Source organism: Zonotrichia leucophrys, chromosome 20 (genome assembly GCF_028769735.1).
Source record: "Zonotrichia leucophrys gambelii isolate GWCS_2022_RI chromosome 20, RI_Zleu_2.0, whole genome shotgun sequence".
Classification (NCBI taxonomy): Eukaryota; Metazoa; Chordata; class Aves; order Passeriformes; family Passerellidae; genus Zonotrichia; species Zonotrichia leucophrys.
The window spans coordinates 9,453,929-9,477,260 of NC_088189.1; the positions used below are offsets into that span (position 1 = coordinate 9,453,929).

A 23,332-nucleotide genomic window follows, 5' to 3' on the forward strand; every position below is an offset into this window, starting at 1 on the left:
GAAAGGCTGAAAATTCTCAGAAATGAGGAAGTTTCTCATTGGAATCAATGTGAAAAAGCTTTTTCCACGCAAAACAGCACTTTGCTCAAAATAAAAACACTCAAAACTCAAAGATTAAAACCATTTGGAAGGACAGCTTTTTCCAGCACTGCAGAGCCCCTTTGGGAATGGCTGCTGTCACCATGACCCTTGCTAAGGTCTGGAAGACACCGTCCCCACCAGGGCATGATGTAACAGCTCCAGCAGCAAAACCACACTGCTGGAACAGCCATGGGAACAGGCAGGACACAGCCAGGGATGGGCTGGATGCTGAACTGATCCCTCAGGGCTCACCAGCAGCACCAACCACCCAAACCAAGTGAGCTGAGGAGCCTCCCAGGCTCCTGTGAGCATCCCCAGGTGCCAGGCACCACACAGCCCTCTCCATCCAGCTGCTGCACACCTGGGGAACACCCAGAGCTCCTTCCATCCCTCTCGAGACCAGCTATCCTTCTGATAGTAAAAGATTTTAAAATCATAGAAAATTTGGGGAGTTAGAAAGAAAGTTAGGCCCTGGGAAAATGTTAGGCCTTGTATTTGCTAGATCATGTGAAATTGTGCCTGTATAGTCAATATATGATAAATGATATAACCGTTAGATGTGATTAGATAGAATTATTGTTAAAGAATCATGAGAAACTATGTTAGGGGTTGGAGGGGGGATCACGAGAAATCCATGCTTGGATGAAATCAATGTATACAACAGTACAATGTAAGTTTAATAATTAATATGTAAGTGATGTAATGATAGAATATGAAACATGTTCGGCTCAAAACCATGTCAGGTCAGATTTGGGTCTGTGCCCCCCTGACACCCAAAGCTCTTCAGTAAAAGCACCTGCACAGAATCATTCTGTGATGATGTGTCCTGAACACCAACACCTCCAGTTGCTCTAGTCCAGCATCATCTCCCACCATGCACCCACCAAGCCTGTTTGGCCAAGGGGAAACAGGGAGGATGTGGGAGGGAACCTTTCAAAAGCATTGTAAGAGCTTCAAAATGCTCTGATTTCTACTGCTCTTAAACCTCAGAGAACACTAGAAAAGTAACAATTCTTCACTGACTTCACCCATTTCCTTGTACTGCATGGCAAGGTGCAGCCAATGGTTTTTCAGCTCAGAGCTGCTGGGGTTTCTGCGCTCAAAGGCCCACACCTCCTCACCACAGGCTGCAAGCTCTTCCTGGGCTCCCCACACCCTCCTTCAGTGTGAGCTTCATTCACCCTGGCTCCCACAGAACCTGCAGCAGCTCAGGGGCAGGGACACGGCACGGGGGCTGCCAGGTCACACAGCTCCCACGGCCACTGTCACACAGCCCTGAGCCAGCACTGAGCACAGACCGTCCCTGCTGCCCCCTCACCTGCCAGACACAGCCCAGTGTGGGGCTGGGGTGTTCCTGCAGCCCTGCAGGGCAGAAACACCACCACGGCTGATCCCCATGGCAGCACCAGGCGACCCACAGAGCTGATCCCGCAACAGGCCCAGGCACCACAGGCGATCCCAGGGCAGCCCATAGCTGATAGCACCCCACAGGCTGATCCTCAAGGACAGCACCCACAGGCCGATCCCCATGGGCAGCACCCACAGGCCGATCCCCATGGACAGCACCCACAGGCTGATCCCCAAGGACAGCACCCACAGGCTGATCCCCAGGGACAGCAATCAAAGGGTGATTTCCAAGAGACCCCACAGCTCCTGTCCCATGGCCTGGAGGGTGTCAGCACCCAGCACATCTCTCTGTCTGTCCTGAGCAGCCAGGACCCTGCCAGGGGGCTCAGAGACCCTGGCACAAAGCCCAAGATGCCCCTGTGGTTTCCATTATGACCCGTGGAGCAAATTACCAACCTTATATGAAGATCAGCAAGCCATGACAAATCAAGTAGAATAACAGTGAATTTATCATGAAGCGAAAACATAGAATTTTGGGGTTTTTAGAAGGGAGGTTCAGGGGGCAAGATGGAGGGATTTGGGCATGTCCAGCCTTTCTCCTTCTTCTTCTTCTTGGCCTCCATCTTTTGCTGTGATGGTGGCACTTTTAGATTGGTTTAGTATAGAAGCTCACTGTCTAACATAGGTGGTAGGTATTGGGAAGTTATGGTAAATATTGTACACATAGTTTTTAGCATAAAGACATAGCACTGCCCTGGGTGCGGGCAGAGTGTCTCTGACTGTCTTGCTGAGTGGACCTCAGCAGGACAGGAGAAAGAATTTTATAGATAAGGAACAATAAACAACCTTGAGACCGAGAAATTAAGAGCTCCGACTCCTTCTTCAAGTGCCACACTGGGAAAAGAGACTTTCTAACACATCTTGGGGTCACTCTGAGCAGCAGAAGCCCTGACAGGAGGGGATGCTCAGCACAAACTGTCAAGCCCAGGATCCCACTTTGGCAGAGACAAGTTAAACACACAATCAAATGTTCCACCTCCAGCAGCTCCTGAGGTTGCCATCCACAGGCTGAGCTGCTGCAGCCCATCAATGAGCCTGCAGCTGCAGCAGAAGGGTGTGTGATTAGCCAAAACTGTAAGGCAGTCACAGGAGAGGGTCTGCTCTGAGAGCCCTGCTCCATTCCCAGTGTTCCCAAGTTCTACATCCTGGCCAGGCTGCCCACCACAGCTCACTGATGTGGGTCAGCTCCAAAAGGACACAACAGCCCCAGGGGAGGGGAAGGTCCCAGCCCAGGAGCAGTCCCCAGGCTCCCAGAACACAGAATTTACACCAAGCCTGCTCTCCTGGGCACCGCCTGGCCAAGCCACACACAGCACTGGGGAACTGGGAGCTCAGGGCTGGGGACTTTAGCCCTGACTCAGGGCTGCAGAGCCTCTCCTCCTGTGTCCGCAATCTGTGAGATATGCAGGAGGTGACACGCCTGCTCACAGGGGACAGGGGACAGCCAGCATGTCCTGGGGGTGCTCACAGGGCAGCCATCAGATAAGGAGCCAGCAAACACTCTGAGATAAGGATAAAGGATAAGGATGACCATCCCCACCGTCCCCACTGTGCAGGAGCAGAGAGATCCCAGGCTGGCTTGGGCAGCTGCTGGCTCAGCTCCTCAGCATGGAGATGGGGCACACTAAAGTTCTGTATAAAACCCCACAACAGAACAGCCCCTGGTGACAGGAGGGGACAGGGCTGAGCTGAGCATGGCACCTCCTGGCACACAATCTGCAAGGGCAGATGTTCACACCCGGCTCACTGAGGGGCTCCTGCTGCCACACATGGTGTCCAGCCATGGCAAGGAGGAAGCCAAGCCCTGAAAAACTCAGCCCCTTGATGTTGGTGAGAAATAATCAGTCCAACACTTTGAAAAAACTTTCCAGCACATTCTCATTAGTGGGCTTGGACCCCACAAGGCAATTCCTGCCACGTGGCTGATGGCAGGGGAAGGAACCAGATGGATGGAGGACGTGGTGCAGGTTCTAGGGGAAAACACCACAGCCAACTCCCAGCTGCTCTCCAGGTTCAGAGGAGCTTTTGAGATGCCCAGGGAGGAGGTAACACTGCATGGGGAGGGGTTTTGTAACCTGCCCCTCCTGGAGGATGCTACCAAGAGTAAAGCTGGGATGACAAAGGGGAGAGGCTGTTTCAGTTTGGAGGTGAAGGCAGAGCAGAGCTCACTCGCTTTGTGTGCAGCACAAATGCCCTCACAGGCAGGAAGGGGGACACAAAACCCTGCCCTCAAAAGCTCCCACAGCAGAGCATCAGCGGGGGAAGCTTCAACCATCCTGAGAGCCACAAGCCCTGCTCTGCTCTCCCTTCCCACCCCAGCCCTTGTGCTGCCCCTGCTCCAGGCACCCCAGGGCAGCTCCCTCCTGCCATTGCTGCCCACTGCACCCCTGGCTGCAGGAGCAGGAGGGACCCTCCAGTGCAGCAGCTGCCCTGCACCCCACGAGCAGCTCATTCTGAAGTCATTTTAGCCTTCACAACCATTTCTGGCTCACTCGCTTCTTAAGAGCTCCAAGCTCCTCAAGTTTAAGCAAATGGCCCCAAAAAAACATAATTAAAGAAGCTGTGTCCCAGTGGGCTAATGAAAGAGGCTGGTGCTTGAAACGGCTGGGGCGAGTACGAGCCACACTTCAGAGCCACTTTGCATTAATATTTTACAGCTCATTTCTTTCCTTTTACACAGGCAATGGCTTTTCTCCACCTCCAAGGGACTGAGCTCATTTCACTGAAAGCAAGAATGCAACCAGGGTTTTTGTGAGGTAGGTTTTTTTTTTTCTCCTCTCTCTCCCCTATAAAACAAACATCTGCTCCAAATTTTCAGCTCTCTCTCTGAGCAAACTCTCTGAATTTTCTGACGTGTTTCAAGGCAAACAGTTCAATTTGAAACTGGCCTATAACCCCCCACCAGCATGAGAAGGTAAAAATGCAAGACCCTTTTTTATTAAAAATAAAGAATCAGTTAACACAGGAAGTTTAAAAGAAAATAAATGCATAAAAGAAAACTGACTTGAGGGATTAGCTCTACTGTGCTCTGGGTGCTTAACAAAAAGAACAGAAAATTTTTTAGCACTCTTCCTATTGTAGCAGCCAGGCCCTCTGCAGAGTTATTAGCAAGAAAGCAATGCGTTGGTAATTAGACCTGGCTGGAACCCTAGGAATAAAAACAAGTATTAATTGAAAAAAAGCCTTTTTTAAAATTTTTTGGCACAAACCAGGGTTGCATTTTGCACAGTTTTGAAGAAGCACAAGAGAAGGGAAAGGGGAGCCCAGGGGAGCTCACCCTCCCTCCCCAGCCCTCAGCTCATGGAGATTCTCCTCACTCTGGAGTGGCGAGCTCAAGGAGAGCAGCTCCTGTCCAAGAGAAGAGGCTCTCATGGGGCAGCCCAGCTGGCTGGGCCCTGCTGAGCCTGAGCTGCCCACGGAGGGCACACAGGGGACACACACAGGGTCTTTATGCACTGGCACAAAGCGCTACACAAGGGGCACAAAGCAGGGGACGAGGACAGGGCTGGCACACCAGCGAGGGCTCTCTGCTCTCCATCCCCCAGCACCTCCTGGCTTGTGGGCAGTTCATGGTGGCCAATGAGGCCAGCTGGTTACCTGTCCTTCTACAGCACAGGTGGTGATGCCACCCAACCCTTCACGGAATCATTAGGGCAGGAAAAGTCCTCTAAGAGCATCCAGCCCAACCACCAACCCAGCACTGCCAGGTCCACCACTGAGCCATGGCCCCAGGTGCTGCATCTACACAGGCTCCTCCTCATCCAGATCCCCCTGGTCCAACCTCACTGCTGCCAGGAGAAGCTGAAGCACAGAGAGAACTTCAGCCTTAAGTGCAAGAAGTTCCTTGCAGAGGCCAGTCAGACCCTGCTGGCTTCAGTAATTTGAAATAAAGGTGGCACAGCAGCATGGCAGAGAGAGGGAACTCACAGAATCACAGAATTTCTAGGCTGGAAGAGACCTTTAAGATCATCGAGTACAACCCATGTTCTAACACCTCAACTAGATCATGGCACCAAGTGCCACATCCAGTCTTTTTTTAACTCAGACCCACAGCACCAGGCTGCTGAGGCACCAAAAGCACAGAACACAGGGGTTCCCTGGATCTCTCTCCAGCAGTGGGGTGCCCCTCAGCCTGCTCAGGCTCTGCTCCCCTCCGTGTGCACAGAAAGCCAAGCACCACCCAAACAATGTTTTTTAGGGCAAAGAACTGGCTGCCTGTTGCAGAGTTCAGCAGAGATCAGAAGTACTGACAGGTCCTGAGGCAGCAGCTGCTCCACAACACCTCTGACAGTGATGGCAAAGCTCCAAAATGAGCACCAGCACACTGAGGAACGATGTGTGCCCAGAGCCCTCTCCTCCTGGCACACTGCAGCTTCAGCCCACCTGCAGATGAGCCAGCACACCTCTGTCCCTTCATGCACTGCCCACAAGGCACCAGGAGCTTCCCAAGCTGCAGACACAGGGCTGTGCTCTTCCCAACATCCTCACCCACCCCTCCCTGGGACAAACACACATCTCCTTTCTGCACACCCACCAGGAGCAGAGAAAGGAGCACAGATGCTCCATAGATGGTGTCCATGGAGACAGACCTCTCCAAGACATGGCCATCCACACAGACATGCCCTGAGCCCAAAACCTCCATATGTGATATACTGTGGATGCTCACCTGTTCTGAAATAGATAACAACCCAGAATCATTCCTACTTAGACAATTAACATGTATCCAGGGTGGTCTAGAGCTCCCTGGTGGTCTCCATCTCTCAAGAAACACAAGAACATCCATTACTGACCCATGAACACAGCAATACTTGACCTGCAAGTCCCTAGACACCGTTTGGTGCAGATGCTGTTGCATGGGAAGGAACATCTCACCTCCTGACAGCTGCCACCCCCTCACAGTGCAAGCTGGGGCCAAACCAGAACACCACCAAAAGCAAAACCCAACTCACTGCTCCCTGTGCTGGCATGGCTTGTCTTCATGGGGAGAACTGGATCAGTCCCTGCCCATGGCTGACACTACCCTGCCCTGAAAGTGACCAGCTCAGCTCCAGATTACTTCACCCCTGGTTCCCACCATGGCCATGCTGACCTCAAGGGGATGAGCCAGGAAGGGAATTCCTTGGTGTATTTGCCACGTGAAGTGGAGCTGTCACACACCTGGCTTCTCCCAGGCATCCTCTTTCTGCCCACAAAGCACATCCAGATAAAAGCAGGGAAGCTGGCCAAGAAGCCAGCACTGCTGGCCATCGATCCCATGCTTTGCCTTGCCTGCCTAGAAACCCAGGCACTATTTGTGTACACAGGCTGGCATTTCCAGCTGGAGCCCCACAGCTCTGTCCAGGAAGTGTTAAAGCAAAGCTCTGCTCCCAGCCCTGCCAGCTCAGGGTGCTGGGTGACACCAGAGCAGGGGACTGAGGACAGGGTGAGAGAGGATGCCATGGGAAAGCACCTGGCATCAGAGAGATGGGGCTGAAGACACAGCAGCTCTTCAGCCTGATGTCCTCTGTGTTCAGCAAGGCCCACCTGGCCCCCTGGGAGTGTCACACAGAGTGTGGGGACACCACCAGCACTGGGGGGCACACATGGGGAACCCAGAGCACAAAGCCACCAGCCAGACAACTTGTCTGTGCCACAGCAGAGAAGCCCCAAGGAATTTTCCTCTGTGACATTAAAAGAAACACAATCATCTCGGTCGCTGGGACACTCTGCTCTTGGATGTCTGCACAGCACAAGGAACTCCTTGCAGCCATGGCTTTATCATTGTCAGGCCCACAGCTCTGGTATAAAGCTGAAGTTATCTAGATTTACCCCACAGGTTACAGGGACACACCTAGGTCTGTCCTCAGGAACAACCACTCCTGCAGACACCAGTGGGGACCTCTGTCCCCCATGGGCACACGTGGGCTGTGGGCTCTGTCTCAGACCAGAATCTTCCCAGCAAAACCAACGTTTGCTCAGCCTGAGTTTAAGAACAACTTAAGCCCAGGGTCAACAGAATGCTTCTCTCCTCCCTCTCACACTGCCTCATCACTCCCAGAGGCCTTTCTGGGAAAGAGATGGGGGAGCTCCACATCCTCATGATGCCAAAGGCTCCCTCCAGACGTGCCTGCACACACCACAGGGCAGAACGTAGAGGCCTCCAACGTTCTCAGGGCAAACCAAAGCCCCAAACTGGCATTTTGTGGACCTGCCCCAGAGATGTGGCCACCATCCCCATGCCCTTTCCTCATCTAAGCCCCTGGTACTAACAGCATCCCAGCTTTCCATCCTGGACCAGCAGCACTTGCCAGGAGAGATGACAACCCCTCCCTGGCCTCGCTGGGCCGCAGTCACATCCCCCAGCATGGGGAAGGCCAGTGCCACGGGCAGCATCACCTCTCCCACCCCTTGGCCTTCATGCACATCCCCTCTTCCTCGGGTCCCACACGGAACAGAGACCCTGTCCTTGTGCTGGAGCACACGGGGGCAGGAAGGATAATGTAAGAAAAATTATCTGGGAAATAAACACCAAGTTTAAGAGTGCAGAGCATGCCAGATCTCACCCCCTTCCCACCTTACGCCCATGCATAAGAAACCTGGTTTTACACTCAGGTTTCTTACCCATTCTTTCCTCTGTCCTCCTCGTCCCCATCCAGCGCAGGAAGCCAGGGCTCACCTGACCCTGTGCCATCACCCTCACAGGGCAACGGGGAAGGGAACGGAACCACAGCACAATATTTTGGGCTCGTTTTCCTCTGCTTAACCTTTTCCGTTTGCTCTCATCTGTTGCTCCGAGGTGCAACCGCAAACGGGCTCACACTAACCCTGCCTCCTTCTGAGGCTCCCTTAGGTGGTGCTCGCCAAGGCACCACCCGGGAAAACACCTCGTTTATCCCGGGGGAAGTTTGGTGCCGAGCAGGGATGCGGAAAGTTGGGAGGCGGCGCTGGGCGGGGGCAGCGGCGGTACCGGCCCGCGCATCCCCCGAGCACGGAGCGGCCCCGCGCCGGGACCGGACCCTCTCCGCGGGGAGATGCCGGGCACGGGGTTCGTTATGCGAGCTGGGGGTTCATTATTTCTCATTTTCCTCCTCCTCTCCCCGCCAGCGAGTCCCGGCGCTCCCCGAACGGCGGCTCCGGGAGGGCTCCGGCCCCGCCGCCCCGCCCGGGCAGCGCAGCCCCTCCGCGCCCCTTCCCCCGCACTCACCGGCGCCCTCGACCTTGTCGGAGCCGCGGCTCCAGGTGACCTGCCGCGTCTCCAGCTTCACCTGGAAAGTTTTCCGCTCGGGTCGCTGCGACTTTTTGGAGTAGAAGAGGGTCATGACGGTGCCCACCTCCAGGCTGCGGCACAGCTGCGCCGCCTCCGCCTCGCTGGGCGCCCCGGGGCCGGCGCCCGGCCCGGCCGCCATCGGCGCGGCGAACAAAGGGGAGCGGGAGCGCCCGAGCCCCGCCGCGCCCCGCGCCGCCGCCGCGGGAGGGGAGCGAGCCGGAGGAGGAGGAGGAGGAGGAGGAGGAGAGGGAGGAGGAGGAGGAGCGAGGAAGGAGGAGGGAGGGGAAGGGGCGGAGCGGAGCGCTGCCGGCGCGGGGGGCGGGCGCGCAGCGCAGCGCGGGGGGTCCGCGGGGGGGACCCGCACCCGGGGCTGGGGGGGACACGGACCCGGTGCTGGGGCTCGGTGTCCGCGGGGGGGACACGGACACGGACATGGGGCTCGGGAGGGACCCGCACCCGGTGCTGGGGCTGGGGGACACACGGACCCCGTGCTGGGGCTCGGGGAGGGACCCGCACCCGGTGCTGGGGATCGGGGTCTCAGGGGGGACACGGACCCCGTGCTGGGGCTCGGGGAGGGACCCGCACCCGGTGCTGCCCGCCCAGGGGCTCGGGGGTCGGAGCATCCCCGCCCAGCGGGGCAGGAGGGCAGCGGGACCCCATGGATGGTGCGGGATGGCAGTGCCACAGACCACCCAGCACGCCTGGGAACCGCGCCACCCTCTGCATCATGACACGCCTGGGGGACCGGGGGACTCTGCACCCCACGGCACGGTGCAGGACCGCTCTATACTCCACAGGTCTCCCGTGGGTCGCACAGCCCACAGGATACCTTAGGGCTCCAGCACCCAGAGCAGGGTTTGAGTGGGATCCTAGCGTGGCACATGTGGGGTCCCCACATTGCATCCCGCAGTGGCTTTTCCTGGGGGCAGACCCCTCGGTATGGCTGGCACCAGCTCTGCGTTTGCTGTCGTTTCCTCCACACAGATCCCAGCCGGATCCATGGCATGGAGAGCAGCACGGGTTTGCAGGGTGGCCTGTGTCATCCCGCCCCTGGGCGACCTGTAGGGAGCCGGGGGTCACTGGGCACTCTCCAGCTGCTCTCCGGCCCCACAGAAAACCAGGGTTAGAGACCACACAAAAGCAGGGTTAGCGAGGGGATAAGTGGCTGAATTGGGAAGCATTTCAATGCAGTTTGCTCCATTCATGTGGTTAAAGCCTGTGATTTCCCTTTCTGTGTGCCACTGACCTTCTTCCCCACGCCCTCCTTTCCACCAGGGCACCCCATGGCACACACATTTATATGTATGAATGTATAAATATGGGTTAATGCTTGGGCCTGATGATCTTAGAGGACTTTTCCAACTTTAATGATCCTATGATTTTTTTCTTTTTTCCAAACTTCATGATTCTGCGAATACACCCATGTACACACGCACACACACGTCCATAGGCCCATGGCAAGGCAGCCTGTGCTCAGCAGCCCTTATCTCACCCCCTCTAGCTCACAGCTGGGACTGGGAGGGGCATCATCTTCTAAGTGAGGGGCCCATCCCTGAGTGCATCCCACATGTGAGCAGCTCTCTCTGTCCTACATTTCCACTTGCCTCTACTGGAACATTCCCCAGCACACATGTAGGAACCCTATAGGGTGGTTTAGGATCCTACCTGGTGTAAAAACAGGCAAGGTGAGGACCTAAAGCTGCCTTGATAGAAATAGTAGGGATGCTGGGGATGTGCTCAGCCGAGCCAGAGTTACTGGAGGCTGTGCTTGGTGCTGGCACAGCACTCTGGGCCTCATTCTCTCTGGGGTGAGCGCCGTGGCCGCCGGGGAGGTGGCTCCTGCCTTGTGTAATGGCCTCACTTGGGACCGGCAGGAAGCAGCCAGCTCCCAGTGGTCTTAAAATAGCTGAGCATTATGGGCACACCCTTGTTTTTGAGGGCAAAACCTGAGAAGGGAGTGTAGCCATGGAAGAAGCAGAGAAGGTAACTCCCTTGTTCCCAAACACTGCCTGTTCCTGCTGATGGAGAGGGCCCGGCAAGGTGTGTCCTCAGCTCGGAGTGTGAGGTGGCTGAGGCCAACACGTGGAGGATGTGATTTACAATGAGCTGTTGGCGATGGATATTTTTTATTTTCTAAGTTTGAGTGATCATTTTTTAGCCTTGCATTAGCTCTCTGTGTGTAAGATGCTGCGTGCCAAGGAATTCTGCTGTTTAATTGGACAGCACAGGCAATTTGACAGCCTTTGTGTGCCTGCTGCCTGACAGCCCCATTTGGTGGTCCCAGCTCCTGTACCAGCCAGGCTGTGAACAATCACCCTCATCCCTCAGGGCAGCAAAAACTTCCATTATATTCCTGTTTTGCTTTTGAAGAAATTCCCTGGACTGTGTTCATCACATGGCTGTGGAAGCCTGCGGGTTCTGGAATCTCCCCTTGCAAACAACTCAGGGAAAAGGGGGATTATCCCCTCGGAGTGGCCCCAGCACTTCCCCCTTCAGGGCTCCGAAGCACGGGATGCCATCCCCCATATCCTGCGGGATTCGTGGAGCAGCTGCATCCTCCCACCGGGAACAGGCCAATGGCCAGGTGACCTCTGGCTTTAGGCGTGCTCAAGGCCTGGGGAACAAAATCCAGGGACACAGCGCTCTGAGCCCACCCCATAGCCAAGTGCAGGGGGTCCCTGCAGCCCAGCATCCCTCTGAGCAGTGTCCGGGAAGGGATGCATCCCTCTCGTGCACTGAGAGGAGGTGCCGGACACTCAACCAAAGTGCTGCAGTCCCTGGGAGCGATGCCGCTCTCGGGGTTATTTATTCATTCCTGCCTGCTCTGCGCTGGGTAAAGACAACACCAGCTGAGAAAATCCCCGCGGGGGAAGCGCTTCCGTGGTGCTGCGGGGAGCAGGATGCGGAGGGCGCTGGGGGCAGGCGGTGCTGCTGTGCCGGGATGGGGAGCAGAGCCGCCCGGGGCTGTGCAGCGCTGCGGGGGCTGGCGCGGTGCCGCTCGCTCCCCGCGGGGCTGGGCACGGCCCCTGCCCCTTCCCGGCACTGCCTGCAACACTGCATTGTTCCCTCTGGGTGAGGAACCCGCTGCAGCTCCGGGCTCCCTGTCCCCGCTCCTCAGTGTTGCACAGAGAGCACACGCTTTTTTAATATCGCGTTCACCTGGTTTCAATTTTCAACCCTGGAATCCTTAAGGCTTCAAGGGGGATGGGGCTGTATCCTGCAGGGTTTTGCACCTCCCCTTGGCCGCCAGGCTTGTGCTGCACAAGACGCAGTTCAAAGCTACGTTTGTGCTCTCCCCATCTCACTGCTGCCTCAGTTTCCCCGGCTGCCACACACAGGCCGTGCTGCGGGGGTGGTGGCACCGGGGCAGGCGGGCACAGGCGCTGCAGCAGCCGAGGGATGCAAGACAGGATGTGGCACGTTTGCGGCCATTTCTCTGTTTGCACAGTGACTCAGTGGGCTCTGGGAATGCTTCAGGGAAAGCGTGGGGTGTGTGGTCCTCACCCTGCTGTGCTACAGGCAAAACCACAGATTAAACCCTCCTCAGCCCCCTGCCCAGCACACAGCCTGTGCTCCCCAGTGCTGGGAAGGGGGCTGGGTGCATTTTCAAGAGGGTTTTGCACTAACATCCTCCTTCTTGCTGACAGAGAGACACAACACGCTTGGACACCAGCCTGGCCTTGCACTTCCAGGCAGACACAGCTCTCCCAGCCTGGCTAGAGCACCCCACCATGCCCAGGGAGAAGGTGGATCTGCCAGCAGCAGTGCTGGGGCGGGGGAACCCCTCTGTGAGAGAACATCCCTTCCCACTGCATTCCACAATTCCCTGCTCAGTGGTGTAAGATACTGGAATTGGTAAGATAGGGGATAATTAGGCCAGGTCTGCAGGCGGGAAGGAGGGCTGTATAAATAGAAATGATATTTTTACAGGCTGCATTGTTCAGGCACAGGCAGGCTGGGAGCACAATGAGCCCCTTTCCCTCTGCTCTGGCATTTTCACCGCTGCACCTTGGAAAGGCCCCAGAGAGCAAACGGCAGCTCCTGCCAAACTCCAGCTTTGTGCAGCCACAACAAAGTGCCTGAAGATCGCAGCGAGCAGCAGGAAGCCCTGCTCAGGGCTGGCTGCCCTGCTCAGCTCCCTGAGCCTGACCCCACAGCCACCCTCGGGGGTTTGGGAGCCCTCCCCAGCTCTGGGGTCACAGGGAGGTGCTTGCAGAGGAGCCAGGGCTGTGTCTGCTCCACAATGCACAGGGAACCAGGCCAGGGCTGCTTCCAACGCCAGGGAGGAGAATGCATCCATCAGCTCATCACCTGTCCTTGCCTTCACCTCTGGCACCATCACCCTTGCCATCACCTGTCCTTGCCCAGCCATGAAGGGGAAGGAGCTGCTCTCCCTCCATCCTGCTCTGTGCAGAGGGCTGGGCCTGAGTCAAAGGCAGCAGAGAAAGCAGGACCAGCAGCTCTGGGGTCACTGCATCCCCCGTTCCCTGCTGTCCTGGGCAGGGCTTCTCCCAGGACAAAGCAAACTGGGAGCTGTGCCTGCATGGGAAGGCACAGTGGGCACCACAGAGGGTGCAGCACAACCACAGCAAGGCAGGGATGGGCACGTCCTTCAGGGAATTCCTGCTGGGGCTGGCAACAGGAATTGCACCCCCCAATCCAATGACCCCGGGGGCTTCACATCCAGGACCAGAGGTGAAAGAACACAGAGACACCAACACTCAGTTAAGTTGTAGGAATTTATTTTAAATAACCTACAGTTGATTAAAAGGGAATTCATGATAAAAATAGAAGATACTTGTTGAGGAAAGGCTGCAGGAAATGGTCTTGCACACACACTACGCTAACAATGCCTCTAAGACTAATGATTATAGCAAAAAAAGGTTTCACATTAAAATTCTGCTTTTTAATTTTTAAAATTTTTTTACACAATTACAAAAGAAAAAAATAAAAGCCCTAAAATCTTGATTATTTTCCTTTTTTGGACCAATGCTCATTTCCCTCGAAATTTATTGACCTGTGAAACTTCTTTTTACACAATAAAATCTTTCAAGTAAAAGAGAGGAGTGGGGCTTAGAAAAAAAGGAGGGGGGGAAAGGTAAAACAGTCTGACAAACCTAAATGTAGATAATTCTTGGAAGTGTACAGAGCGTGTTCAGAACAAAGGGTGATGGGAATGTCATTTGTTTCCAATTTCACTTGTCCTCAAATTCCACACACATCTTTCCATCACACGGCCCCCTCCCCCCACCCGCTCCCCAAACCTACACGATCTTTAAGATCATAAAGAAAGAAAACTGTTTAAATATTTTAAAATAATTAAAAAGAAATAAAAATTCACATTTAAAATAGGAACACTCAAGTCAGGAGGCCGATTTCCCATCATGATTTGCTCTGAACAAATGTGGTGGATTTTTGTAAATTCATGTTCCAATGCCACGACTGTTTCAAGTGACAAATTGAAAAAGATTTGGGTATTTCCATGACTATAGTGACAGCTGTAACAGGTGCGTTGGGTTCCTTAAATTTTGTTTATTTGTTAAATTCTGAAATGGGGCGGGAGGGGGAGGGGAAGGGCAGGGGTTAAGGAGTCCATTTTCTATTAAAATATAGAAGTTATTGCAAAACCCTAACTGTAAAAACGCACCAATATAATTGGATTTTGTATACAGTAGCTAAAGATTCCCACGCTCTCAGTGTGATGGTGAATTTGCCTGGCGGAAGGTTGACAAATCCCCCATCCACTTGCCCTGCCTCAAGAGAAAAACCACACAAACCAGACAGCTAGAATTTGGATCTCTGAAACATTTTTTAAATAAGTTGTCCATAGGACAACTGGCTCAGCTCCTTTAAGATATTTCCAGGTTATGCTTTCTGCAAGATGTTGGCTGTTTTATCTGATGCTCACTTGCCCCTTTCCTCCCCCTTCCCCAGCATCCAAGGACAAGTAAGGCTCACAGTTTATCAATCTCCCTAAAAACCAGGCTACTCCCTTTTCCCATAAAATTCATCTCAATAAAAACAGGTTAAAACTCATAGTCTTCCTCTGCCATGTCGATAGCCCAGGCAAATTTCTCTCGTTGGGTTTTGTTATAAATCTTCTCTATAGGAATTCCCCACTTCTTACACCTGCAGGAGAGGAGATGCTGTTAGAGTTAGGGACAAAAGGAAGGCCAGAGACCCTGCCCTTGTTGCAGGTGAAGAGTGGGGAGGGTCACCCCAGCACACCCCAGGCAGGACTTACCAAGCAACAGAGATCCTGGGATCCAGATAGTTGAGTTTGGAGGTGCCCAAAGCAATCTGCTTGTTCTCCTCCCTATCTGTAGCCTGGACCTCCAGCTTCATCAGTTGCTCCTCGATCCTCTGCACTGCTTTCTTCTTGCTCTCCACAGTCCTGGGGTGGCAAAGAACAAAGCATTGAATTCCTAATGCCCTGTCAGCACTGTGGGAACCTAGAGGGACTCTGCTCAAGGTAAGCAATGCCACCAGCCACACAGGGCAGCTGTGCCAGCACAGATGGTGACAATAACACACTCAGCACATGCAATTAAGAACTGACATTTTCCAAGAGGCAGAGCAGGAATCTTAAGCAGCAGTTTTGTTTTAAAGGGTTGGAAGCAACAGCCTGAACTGTTCTGATGCTACACCCACTCCCACACCAGCCCATCTATCCCTCAGTAAGTCATGCTGTGATCCTGCTTCCAGAGCTCCTGTGTCTCAGCTCCCCCGTGGCTGCTCTGCAGAGCCCACATGGAGCCCCAGCACATGGTCTGTGCCATGGGCTTCCAATGGGGAGTGGGGAGCTCAGGGAGGTGCCTGTGCAATTAATTAATTAACTGTGCAAGCCCAGGCTCCCCAGGAAGGCAGCACTGCTGCACATTGGTCCTGGGCAGCAGCAGGGTGGGTGAGCACTGGCAGGGGCTCAGCTCTGAGGGCTGGGCACGAGTGACCACAACAGGAACTGCAGGTCAGACCACCCCAAAGGTGGCCATTTCTTCATGCACAGAATGAAAAGAGCAAAAGAAAGCCTTCCCAAATCACAGGCCAGGAAAGGACCCCTTCTGGGAGCATTGCTCAGCCCAGTAACACCAGCCTTACTTTTTAGACTTCTCATCCCTCCGGACCTTGGCATCAGCTTTGGCGCTTTTCAGTTCCCTCCTGGCATCAGCTAATTGCTCCTTCTTGGCATCAATCTAGGAGAGGCAAAACCAGATGGCAGCACTGAGAACGAGCTGCTGACAGCTGTGCCAGTCACCCCTGGGCAGCATGACCCAGAGAGCCACTTTCTGCAGAGCAGTCAGGCCACTGGGCACTGCACAGCCACGTGTGGTGAGATATCCCCCTCAGAAAACAGGGCTTCACTCATTTCCAAAGACAAGCTGGTGCTGGGAGCTTTCTCACACAGCTACAACCATGCAGGCTGAGGAATTGGCTTGGTCTGGCCAACAAATCCCTTCTGGCAGCTTGTTTGCCTTCACTGCATCCCATCACCACTACCAGCTCTCTGATGGCTACATGGAAGGATGATCCCTAATCCCTCAAGTAGGAATCAGCCCCAAATCCTACACACTGCAAGGTGTTAATGCCTCAGGCAGTTCTACTTCAGTAAGTTTGGGATTCAGGGAAATACAGCATTTTGCAGCCCCTGTTCAACCACTCCCTTTAAACATCCCAAGCTCTAGCATCTAGGGTGATGGCAGCCATGTTAGGTGTTATGGAAGCAGGGGACACTGCAGTGCCAAACCAGAACTCCTTATTGTGAAGGTTATTCTAAAACCAGACCAGGAACAGACCTAACCCCTTTGGACCTCATGGCCTTCACCAGAAACAATCTGCAAAGGAAGAGGTCAAGTCAGAGGGGCATAATGTACTATGTACCACTGACAGTGGCCTGGGATTCACACAACAGGGGTGGCTGCCCACTCCAGGTTCTTTAGGGGACACAGAGACTGCTGCTCTCAAATTTCAAAGGCAGCAGAACACATAGCTATAGGATGAAGGGCAGAAAAAGGGCCTGACCTTGTTCTTTACAGGTAAAAGACAACTCAGAGAAGCCCCTTCCAGCTCACTGGAAGGCCCATATCTGATGCACACCAATTCCTGACAGGGAAAAGCAGGCCCTGCTTCCACCCCAAGGAAAAGGAATGCTGATTCCTGAGATGCAGGAGCCCTCAGAGCTGGGCAGAGGGAGGTACCTTGCTCTGCAGGTTCATCATGGACTTCTCGAAGGTTTTGGGCGGAGCTCTCTGGTGGTTACACAGAATGGCCACCGCTCTGTTGGCACGGTTGTAGGAGAGGATCTTTGCTGGGATGTTGTCATCCGCTGTGAAGGACAGGAGAGTGGTGAACATCTGAGTTCTCCAGGGTGTGGTGCCACAGCCAGTGTCCCACAGCCACTGCAGAACCAACCTTCCCCTCCTCTGTCCAGTCTCAACACTGCACTCCAACTACAGTTCCAGGCCTGGCCACTTCCATCCCAGCCCCAAACTCCCTCTGGATGTTCCTCATCACTGCTGACACCACCTCAACTCAACACAGGGAAAGCACAGCCAGAGCAGGGGACAGCAGGACCACCCTGCCCAGGACACTGCTGGGCTTCACAGGTGCAATGTGCCCTCTTGGTAAAGCTGCAAAGGGCAAGGCAGCACTGCTCACAGGGGTTGTGCATGAGCAGCATCAAACATGGGGCTGTTACACATGCACCTGCCTTGACTGTCATCTACAGCACCTGACAGCTAACAGAAAGCAAACAGATTTGGTTAAGGATAGGCATAACCTGGAAAGCACACCCTGGTGTGCTCACAAGTCAGTTCTGTTCTGCTCAACTACCTTAAAAGATTGTCTGACAGCAGATTTTTGGTCAGAGACCTCAGCTGCCTGACATTTGCACTGGGAGAACTGTTACAAGGAAGTGGTGAACAGATACACAGCTTGTGGCTCAGCCAAGGAAGCCAGATCTGTTTTGCAGGGTAAGATCTGTTCCCCTCACAGCTTCAGGGAGAAGACTTACGATTCGTGAGCTCCTTGAGCTGCTGCTGTAGCGTGATGGAGGCATTGTATGTACGGAATACCTTGGCTGTCAGCCCCTCCATGAGGTCTTGAAGGTGTTTATTTAAGATACTGGTCTAAAGAAGCAGAAAGGAGATGACAGTGAGCATTAGGAATGACCAGAGTGTTTGTGAAACCTCAGGATCCATGGCTGAGACCTGGTGTACTCAGACCTGACCACAACAGAATAGCCACAGCATGACTGAAACCACAGCAAAAGTGAACAAAGAGCCAACAAGTATTACATTGGTAACAAGTACCACAAGTGGCCAAAAAAGATTTTTTGGTGTGGAGGTTTTGGTTTCCAGCAACAATAAACATGCCTGGACCACCACAGTGCTCCCACAGAGCCGAGTGTGTGCAGAGAGGGATGTGAAAATCTGTCACCTCACACATTCATCATCTCTGAACTCTGAAAAAACCTCCCCAGGTCAGAGCCAGGTGGGCTCAGCAGGACCAAGGCCCATTGCTTTGGGAACCTGTGGGCACAGTGGACAATTCAGACACCAGGCTGAGACAGACTCTCACTGCTCTGAGGTGCTCTGGAAGAAAACTTCCATGAAAGCATTTCTGGAACAGAGCAGCTGTTACTGCCTGGTGCAGAGCAAGCCTGCTCAGGATGCTCCACCACCCTCACCATGAACTCTGTGCTTACATTGAGGCGGTCAAAGAGGTCATCCTCAGGCTGCTTGTTCTCCATGAACAGCTGAAGATTCTTAAACACCTGCAGGAAAAGAAAACCAGGAATGTCAGGCACACAGACCAGACAGCACTGGGCAGTACTAAGTTGTATGAAAGCAAGGAGCCATTAAATTGCTTTCAGGAACAGTGATGATGCTGTCAGGCAAAGACCCATCTCTCAATGCAATGCTTGTGCTGCAGGTTCCCCCCCAGCAACAAGATGCCCTCATCATCCTTTGGATCAAAATTACAGTCAGGAGACTTAACTGCTCTGGTGTAGCTGCCTAACAGAGAAAGAGACCCCCAAGCTGCTGCCTTTTCCTAACTCTCCCATTATTACTTGTGCCCAAGAGACCCCTGAGCCATTTCCCATGGATTGAAACTCCAAGAAACCAACCCTGCTGCATTGTTTCATACAATTTCATCCCAAACATGTCTCACTGGGGTAGGGAGAATAATCAAAGCATCTTTGATTATAACAGAGACCACAAATCCCAGCTCTGCATGCTTCAATTCTCCAGCTTCTCAACAACACACATTCTTCTATGGACATCCAATATACAAAGATTTCTAGTTCCACAATACTCAACTGCCCATTTTAAGAACTGAAAAAATACCAAGAGATACCAATAAATTTAAATAGAAAAATATGTTTTCTTCTTTACAAGGGAACCAAGAATTCCAGCACACATTAATTTCTAGAGCAGCAGTAGTTTCATTTTTTTTTCCAGTTGTTTTGCTCCTCAAGGCACCAACATTTACTGCTGGCTGTCATGAAATTACCACAGTATTATACACAGGGTATCTCAGACCACAGAGTTGTGGGCCAGATGCAAAGTTGTTACACCCACAAAAAATTTTTTGGATAGTGCCCTCCAGGTTCACGCTGCTGGAGAGGGATTGATTCTGAAATGAGGCCAAAATCACAGCAGATTTGAAACTGGTGGATAGCAGAAGTAAAAGAATTGACATGGCATAAGAAGTTTTGGCTGGCAGACACCCAAATTCATAGGCCAGAGGTATCAGTGCATCTTCTCCACAGGCTCTGGAGCAGCCAAGATCAAGATCTATCTGTGAGGGCTCAGCTCCAACGTGACCCAAACCACTGTGAGAGAGGTGTTTATTATCAAAGCCCCAATCAAACTGCTGCTCTGCCAGTGCCAGCAGCATTTCACAACCGTTTATGCTGTAACTTTTCACACGGGCCTGCAACTCCTGCATCTACAGGTGACAAAACCAACTTTGATGATGAGAATGAGACCCAGGAAGCTTGTCCAACACAGCTGTTACACTTCTGTACATCAACTCCTCACACTGAGACCACAGGGAAGAGCTGCAAGATGTCTGAACATCTCATCTGCTGGGCTGTGCCACACCACAAGGATGTCACACTGACTGACTTATTTTCTGGCTTGGTACCTGAGCAGTGGTAAAGCAACCCATTAATGGCATGCAGACTGTGCTGACCACACCTCTGTGTATGTGCTTGTGGAGTGCCTTACCCTCTTCTCCACAGGGACCTTGTTGTAGTATCGGATGGAATCCTTGCCGAGGAAGTCGAACTCGACCACGTATTCCTGCCCGTCCAGCTCAGGATGCAGCTTGATGTGCTCTACTCTCAGAGAGCAGCAGCCCACAGTGTCAGCTGTCTCTCCTTCTTCTTTTTCATTACCAGCTCTCAGGGCAAGCTACATTTATATCAAGACAAGAGAGGTAAGGAATTCAAACTGTCCCCAGAATAAAGAGATGCTGCAAACCTTCAGATGCTGGCCTAGAACCAGCAGGGTCCAGAGGAGAATATCTCTTTTTTTTTTCAAGAGTTTAAGCCAGGATGCTTTACCAACTTCTGCTCATTAAGTAACTCAAACTTTGAGACAGGTCTGACTAACAGAAATGAATTTCAAAAAGTGTGGCAGTTTTTAAAAATCAAATTGACTTCCATGTGAACTCAACTTGAAACAATTCATATGGTTCAGTTGTTCATCTTCTATGATCCTACCTATTCACTGCACACTAAATACATTTCAAATAGCATACAGGTTATATAAATATTGGCTTGTATAAATTATCTAAATGCTACACTTGGCTGCATAAAACCACAGTGCTGGCTAAAACAATTTCTAACTTTTGAAATCTTCAGTGGTCATATGAAACCAGAATTATTCACATCAAAGTTCCCTGGTTTACATCAAACCATTTTGAACAAAACCTGTTAATTTAGTTAGTCAAGACACCATATGCTACTAGGAGCAGCTCTCTGGGAACTGGTTTTATGTTGCTTTAAATGCATCAACACAACTGCAGTTTTCTTTATGCTGTGGTGAAGAAATTAGCATAATTACAAAACCTCACAACTGTGACCTCATGCTGAAGAGGTGACAAACCAGCAGAAATTCCCAACAGGAAAACTGAAGCAGCTGGAGACAAAAGGCCCACACAAACTTCCCACTAATTCAACTGGGTGATTCTGGAACCAGGCTGTGAGTTTTGCCTGAACTAAACAATGCTGCCTGAAATAGCTGTGTTTAGTACAATAGTTCTTTGCTCTGGATTGCAGGTAATGGGAAGGAAAAGGAGCCTGCCCACCAGGAAGTCTCAGGATACCTCAGTAACTGGGCTCAATTCTGCCTTCAAGACAAACACACAGCATTCCCAAGTATTCCCTGCAGGACAGGGAGGGTGAGAGGAGCCAAGGAAGGAGCCTCACCTTATCAATGAAGTACAGTGCCACAGCCCTCTGCCGAACCTTCATCTCTTTGGATTTCCAGTCTTCTCGGTATTGATTCCGGATTTTATCTACACATTTCTTCAACCTCCGAGCTGTCTCGTACTTCTGCCAGTCCTTCTCACCCTGCAGGAAGATGGAACAGAGTCAGCACTACAGAGCAGGCAGAGGATGAGCTCCAATCTGCATCTCAAGGCTTTGCAAGCCCGTGTGTGGCAAACAGTCTCGCTGTACAAAAGCACTGAGATGCTGCTGCTGCACAGCTCAGCCTCACACTGAGCTGCCACACAGCTGCAGGTCATTCAGATTTCCATGATATTAAATACTTCCATGGAAGCAACTAGAGAGAGACACAAAAGAACACATCTTCCCTGCTTCTCAAAATACAAATGGTTTCCTTTGCTTTATTCAGATGGCACTTATGTTCTTTCAGCTGTGTAATTAAATACCCATAAAAGGCAAAAGCAACATCAACAGTTCATCATCATTATTATGTATTCAAGACACAGCAAAAAGAGGGCAGGAATTCACAAGGAATAGAGATATTTTTCCTCCTGCATTTGTAGGACAAACTCCTTGTTTCCAATCCAGGAAAAAATTTCTCAGAAAAAGACTGCATGAAAGGAGCTTAAAGTCTTGCTTTTATGGACTTGATCCACAGACTGGGTATTTGCTCCCACAGCAGGAGTTTATTTTCTTTCAGTCATGAGCTCCTCACCAGCCTTCTCAGCCAGGAGCCTGGCTGGGTTTTTAATTTTACAAACAACTAATTAACAACCCATGGTTAGAACTTTACTGCAACACCACACAGGGGAAGTTAAGGCCAAATGTATGTGAAATATCCACCAGAGCAAGACTGCTCTTGGATAAATTGCTTCCTTTTAGGTTTACACAGGTTAAAGGATTCCTACTAGAAATGGCACAATGCTTTTCAGGAGAATTTTTCCATATTTCACCTGCTCTCCTGGGCAGTAACTGTATCCTCTCCTTTCAAAGGGGAACAGAAGCACAGAAGCTTCCCCATGTTTTTCAACCACTGTAGGATGAAACAGCCAGGTACCTCCTGCATCTCTCCTAACCACGAGCTACATTTGCTTCTTGGAAATATGACCAGGAAAATTGCTTTGTTTTTGCCTTTTTAACTAGATCTTTACCTTAATTCTTGAGCTAGGGTTCAACATGATGTATTTGATAGAGCCTTGGATGTTCTCAGTCCATGACACCAGCCAGGTCACCTTGTTATCATGCCTAACCTCCTTCCATTTGTGTCCTGGTGGAGGGGCAGGGATTTTGGAATCCCTACAGAGAATCACAAAACAGATGATAAAAACTAGTTAGAGGAAATCCCACCAGCATCAAAACAGAGAAGGTAATAAACAGCATTACACAAAGAAAGTGCAGGGAAAGGAACTGAGGCAACAGAAGTGCATTATCTCCACAAGCAGGAAACCAAGTAAATCAAAATGAACAAAATCAGGAATGTAACTGCTACCAACATGTACCTGCTGAAGAATTATACTGTAATTGCCAGGATCATTTTTGATTTGTGAACACTGTAACAGTGTGGACACTTATGACGGCTAGATAGAGTGAAGAAAAGCCCACCAAACCTTAGCCTTCAACATCATGGAAGACAGGGCAGGGCAACCTATGTATAAGAAAATTATTTTCTGGAAAGAGTATCAGGAAAGGCACTTTAGGCAGATGCAGGCTGTAGGCGTGAGGAAGAAAATATGTTGAAAAAGTTCTACAAGAAACCCATGATTGCCTTGCTCAGTCTTTGCTTGTATGACTCAGTTTCTTATCCATATGAGAACAAGATAAGCTGCATCCCTAATTCTACATGTTTGAGTAACAACTTATGAAGGGTTTTAAAAACTGAGCTCTAGAAAGCAAAGGCAGGGTGTGAAGCATGCAGGGCTCACTTGCTGCAGTTGATGATGATGTCCTCGGGCATGATGCGCCTCTTCAGCATCCCCATCTTGGGGTGGTTCCCGCGGCCTCGGAACAGACCCGGCGGCTCAATCTTAAAGTTGGCAATCCTCTCCTTGTGGTTGTCCATCACACAGTACCCATACTCCTTCAATAGCCGCTCGTTCTCCTCTTTGATTTTCTGGGAAAAGCCAAAAGCAAAGATGATATGG

At 51.8% G+C, this 23,332-nt stretch overlaps 2 protein-coding genes across 5 annotated transcripts in view; both read right to left on the reverse strand.

The window, feature by feature from the left end:
* Window positions 1-8,905, reverse strand: part of PLCG1 (phospholipase C gamma 1) — a 47,138-nt gene extending 38,233 nt beyond the window's left edge. For all 4 annotated transcript variants that reach the window (XM_064730195.1, XM_064730194.1, XM_064730192.1 and 1 more), the window contains exon 1: window positions 8,672-8,905. In XM_064730195.1, the coding sequence (XP_064586265.1) occupies window positions 8,672-8,873 (202 nt within the window). In that variant the 5' untranslated portion in view covers window positions 8,874-8,905. The remainder of the gene's footprint in view (window positions 1-8,671) is intronic.
* Window positions 8,906-13,454: 4,549 nt separating this feature from the next.
* The window catches only part of TOP1 (DNA topoisomerase I), a 65,761-nt gene continuing 55,883 nt past the window's right edge, over window positions 13,455-23,332 (reverse strand). The window contains exons 12-21 of the mRNA XM_064730020.1: window positions 23,114-23,301; window positions 22,343-22,487; window positions 21,171-21,314; window positions 19,966-20,151; window positions 18,438-18,506; window positions 17,745-17,859; window positions 16,930-17,057; window positions 15,833-15,927; window positions 14,979-15,128; window positions 13,455-14,863 (exon numbers count right to left, since the gene is read on the reverse strand). Of these exons, the coding sequence (XP_064586090.1) occupies window positions 14,761-14,863; window positions 14,979-15,128; window positions 15,833-15,927; window positions 16,930-17,057; window positions 17,745-17,859; window positions 18,438-18,506; window positions 19,966-20,151; window positions 21,171-21,314; window positions 22,343-22,487; window positions 23,114-23,301 (1,323 nt within the window). The 3' untranslated portion in view covers window positions 13,455-14,760. The remainder of the gene's footprint in view (window positions 14,864-14,978; window positions 15,129-15,832; window positions 15,928-16,929; window positions 17,058-17,744; window positions 17,860-18,437; window positions 18,507-19,965; window positions 20,152-21,170; window positions 21,315-22,342; window positions 22,488-23,113; window positions 23,302-23,332) is intronic.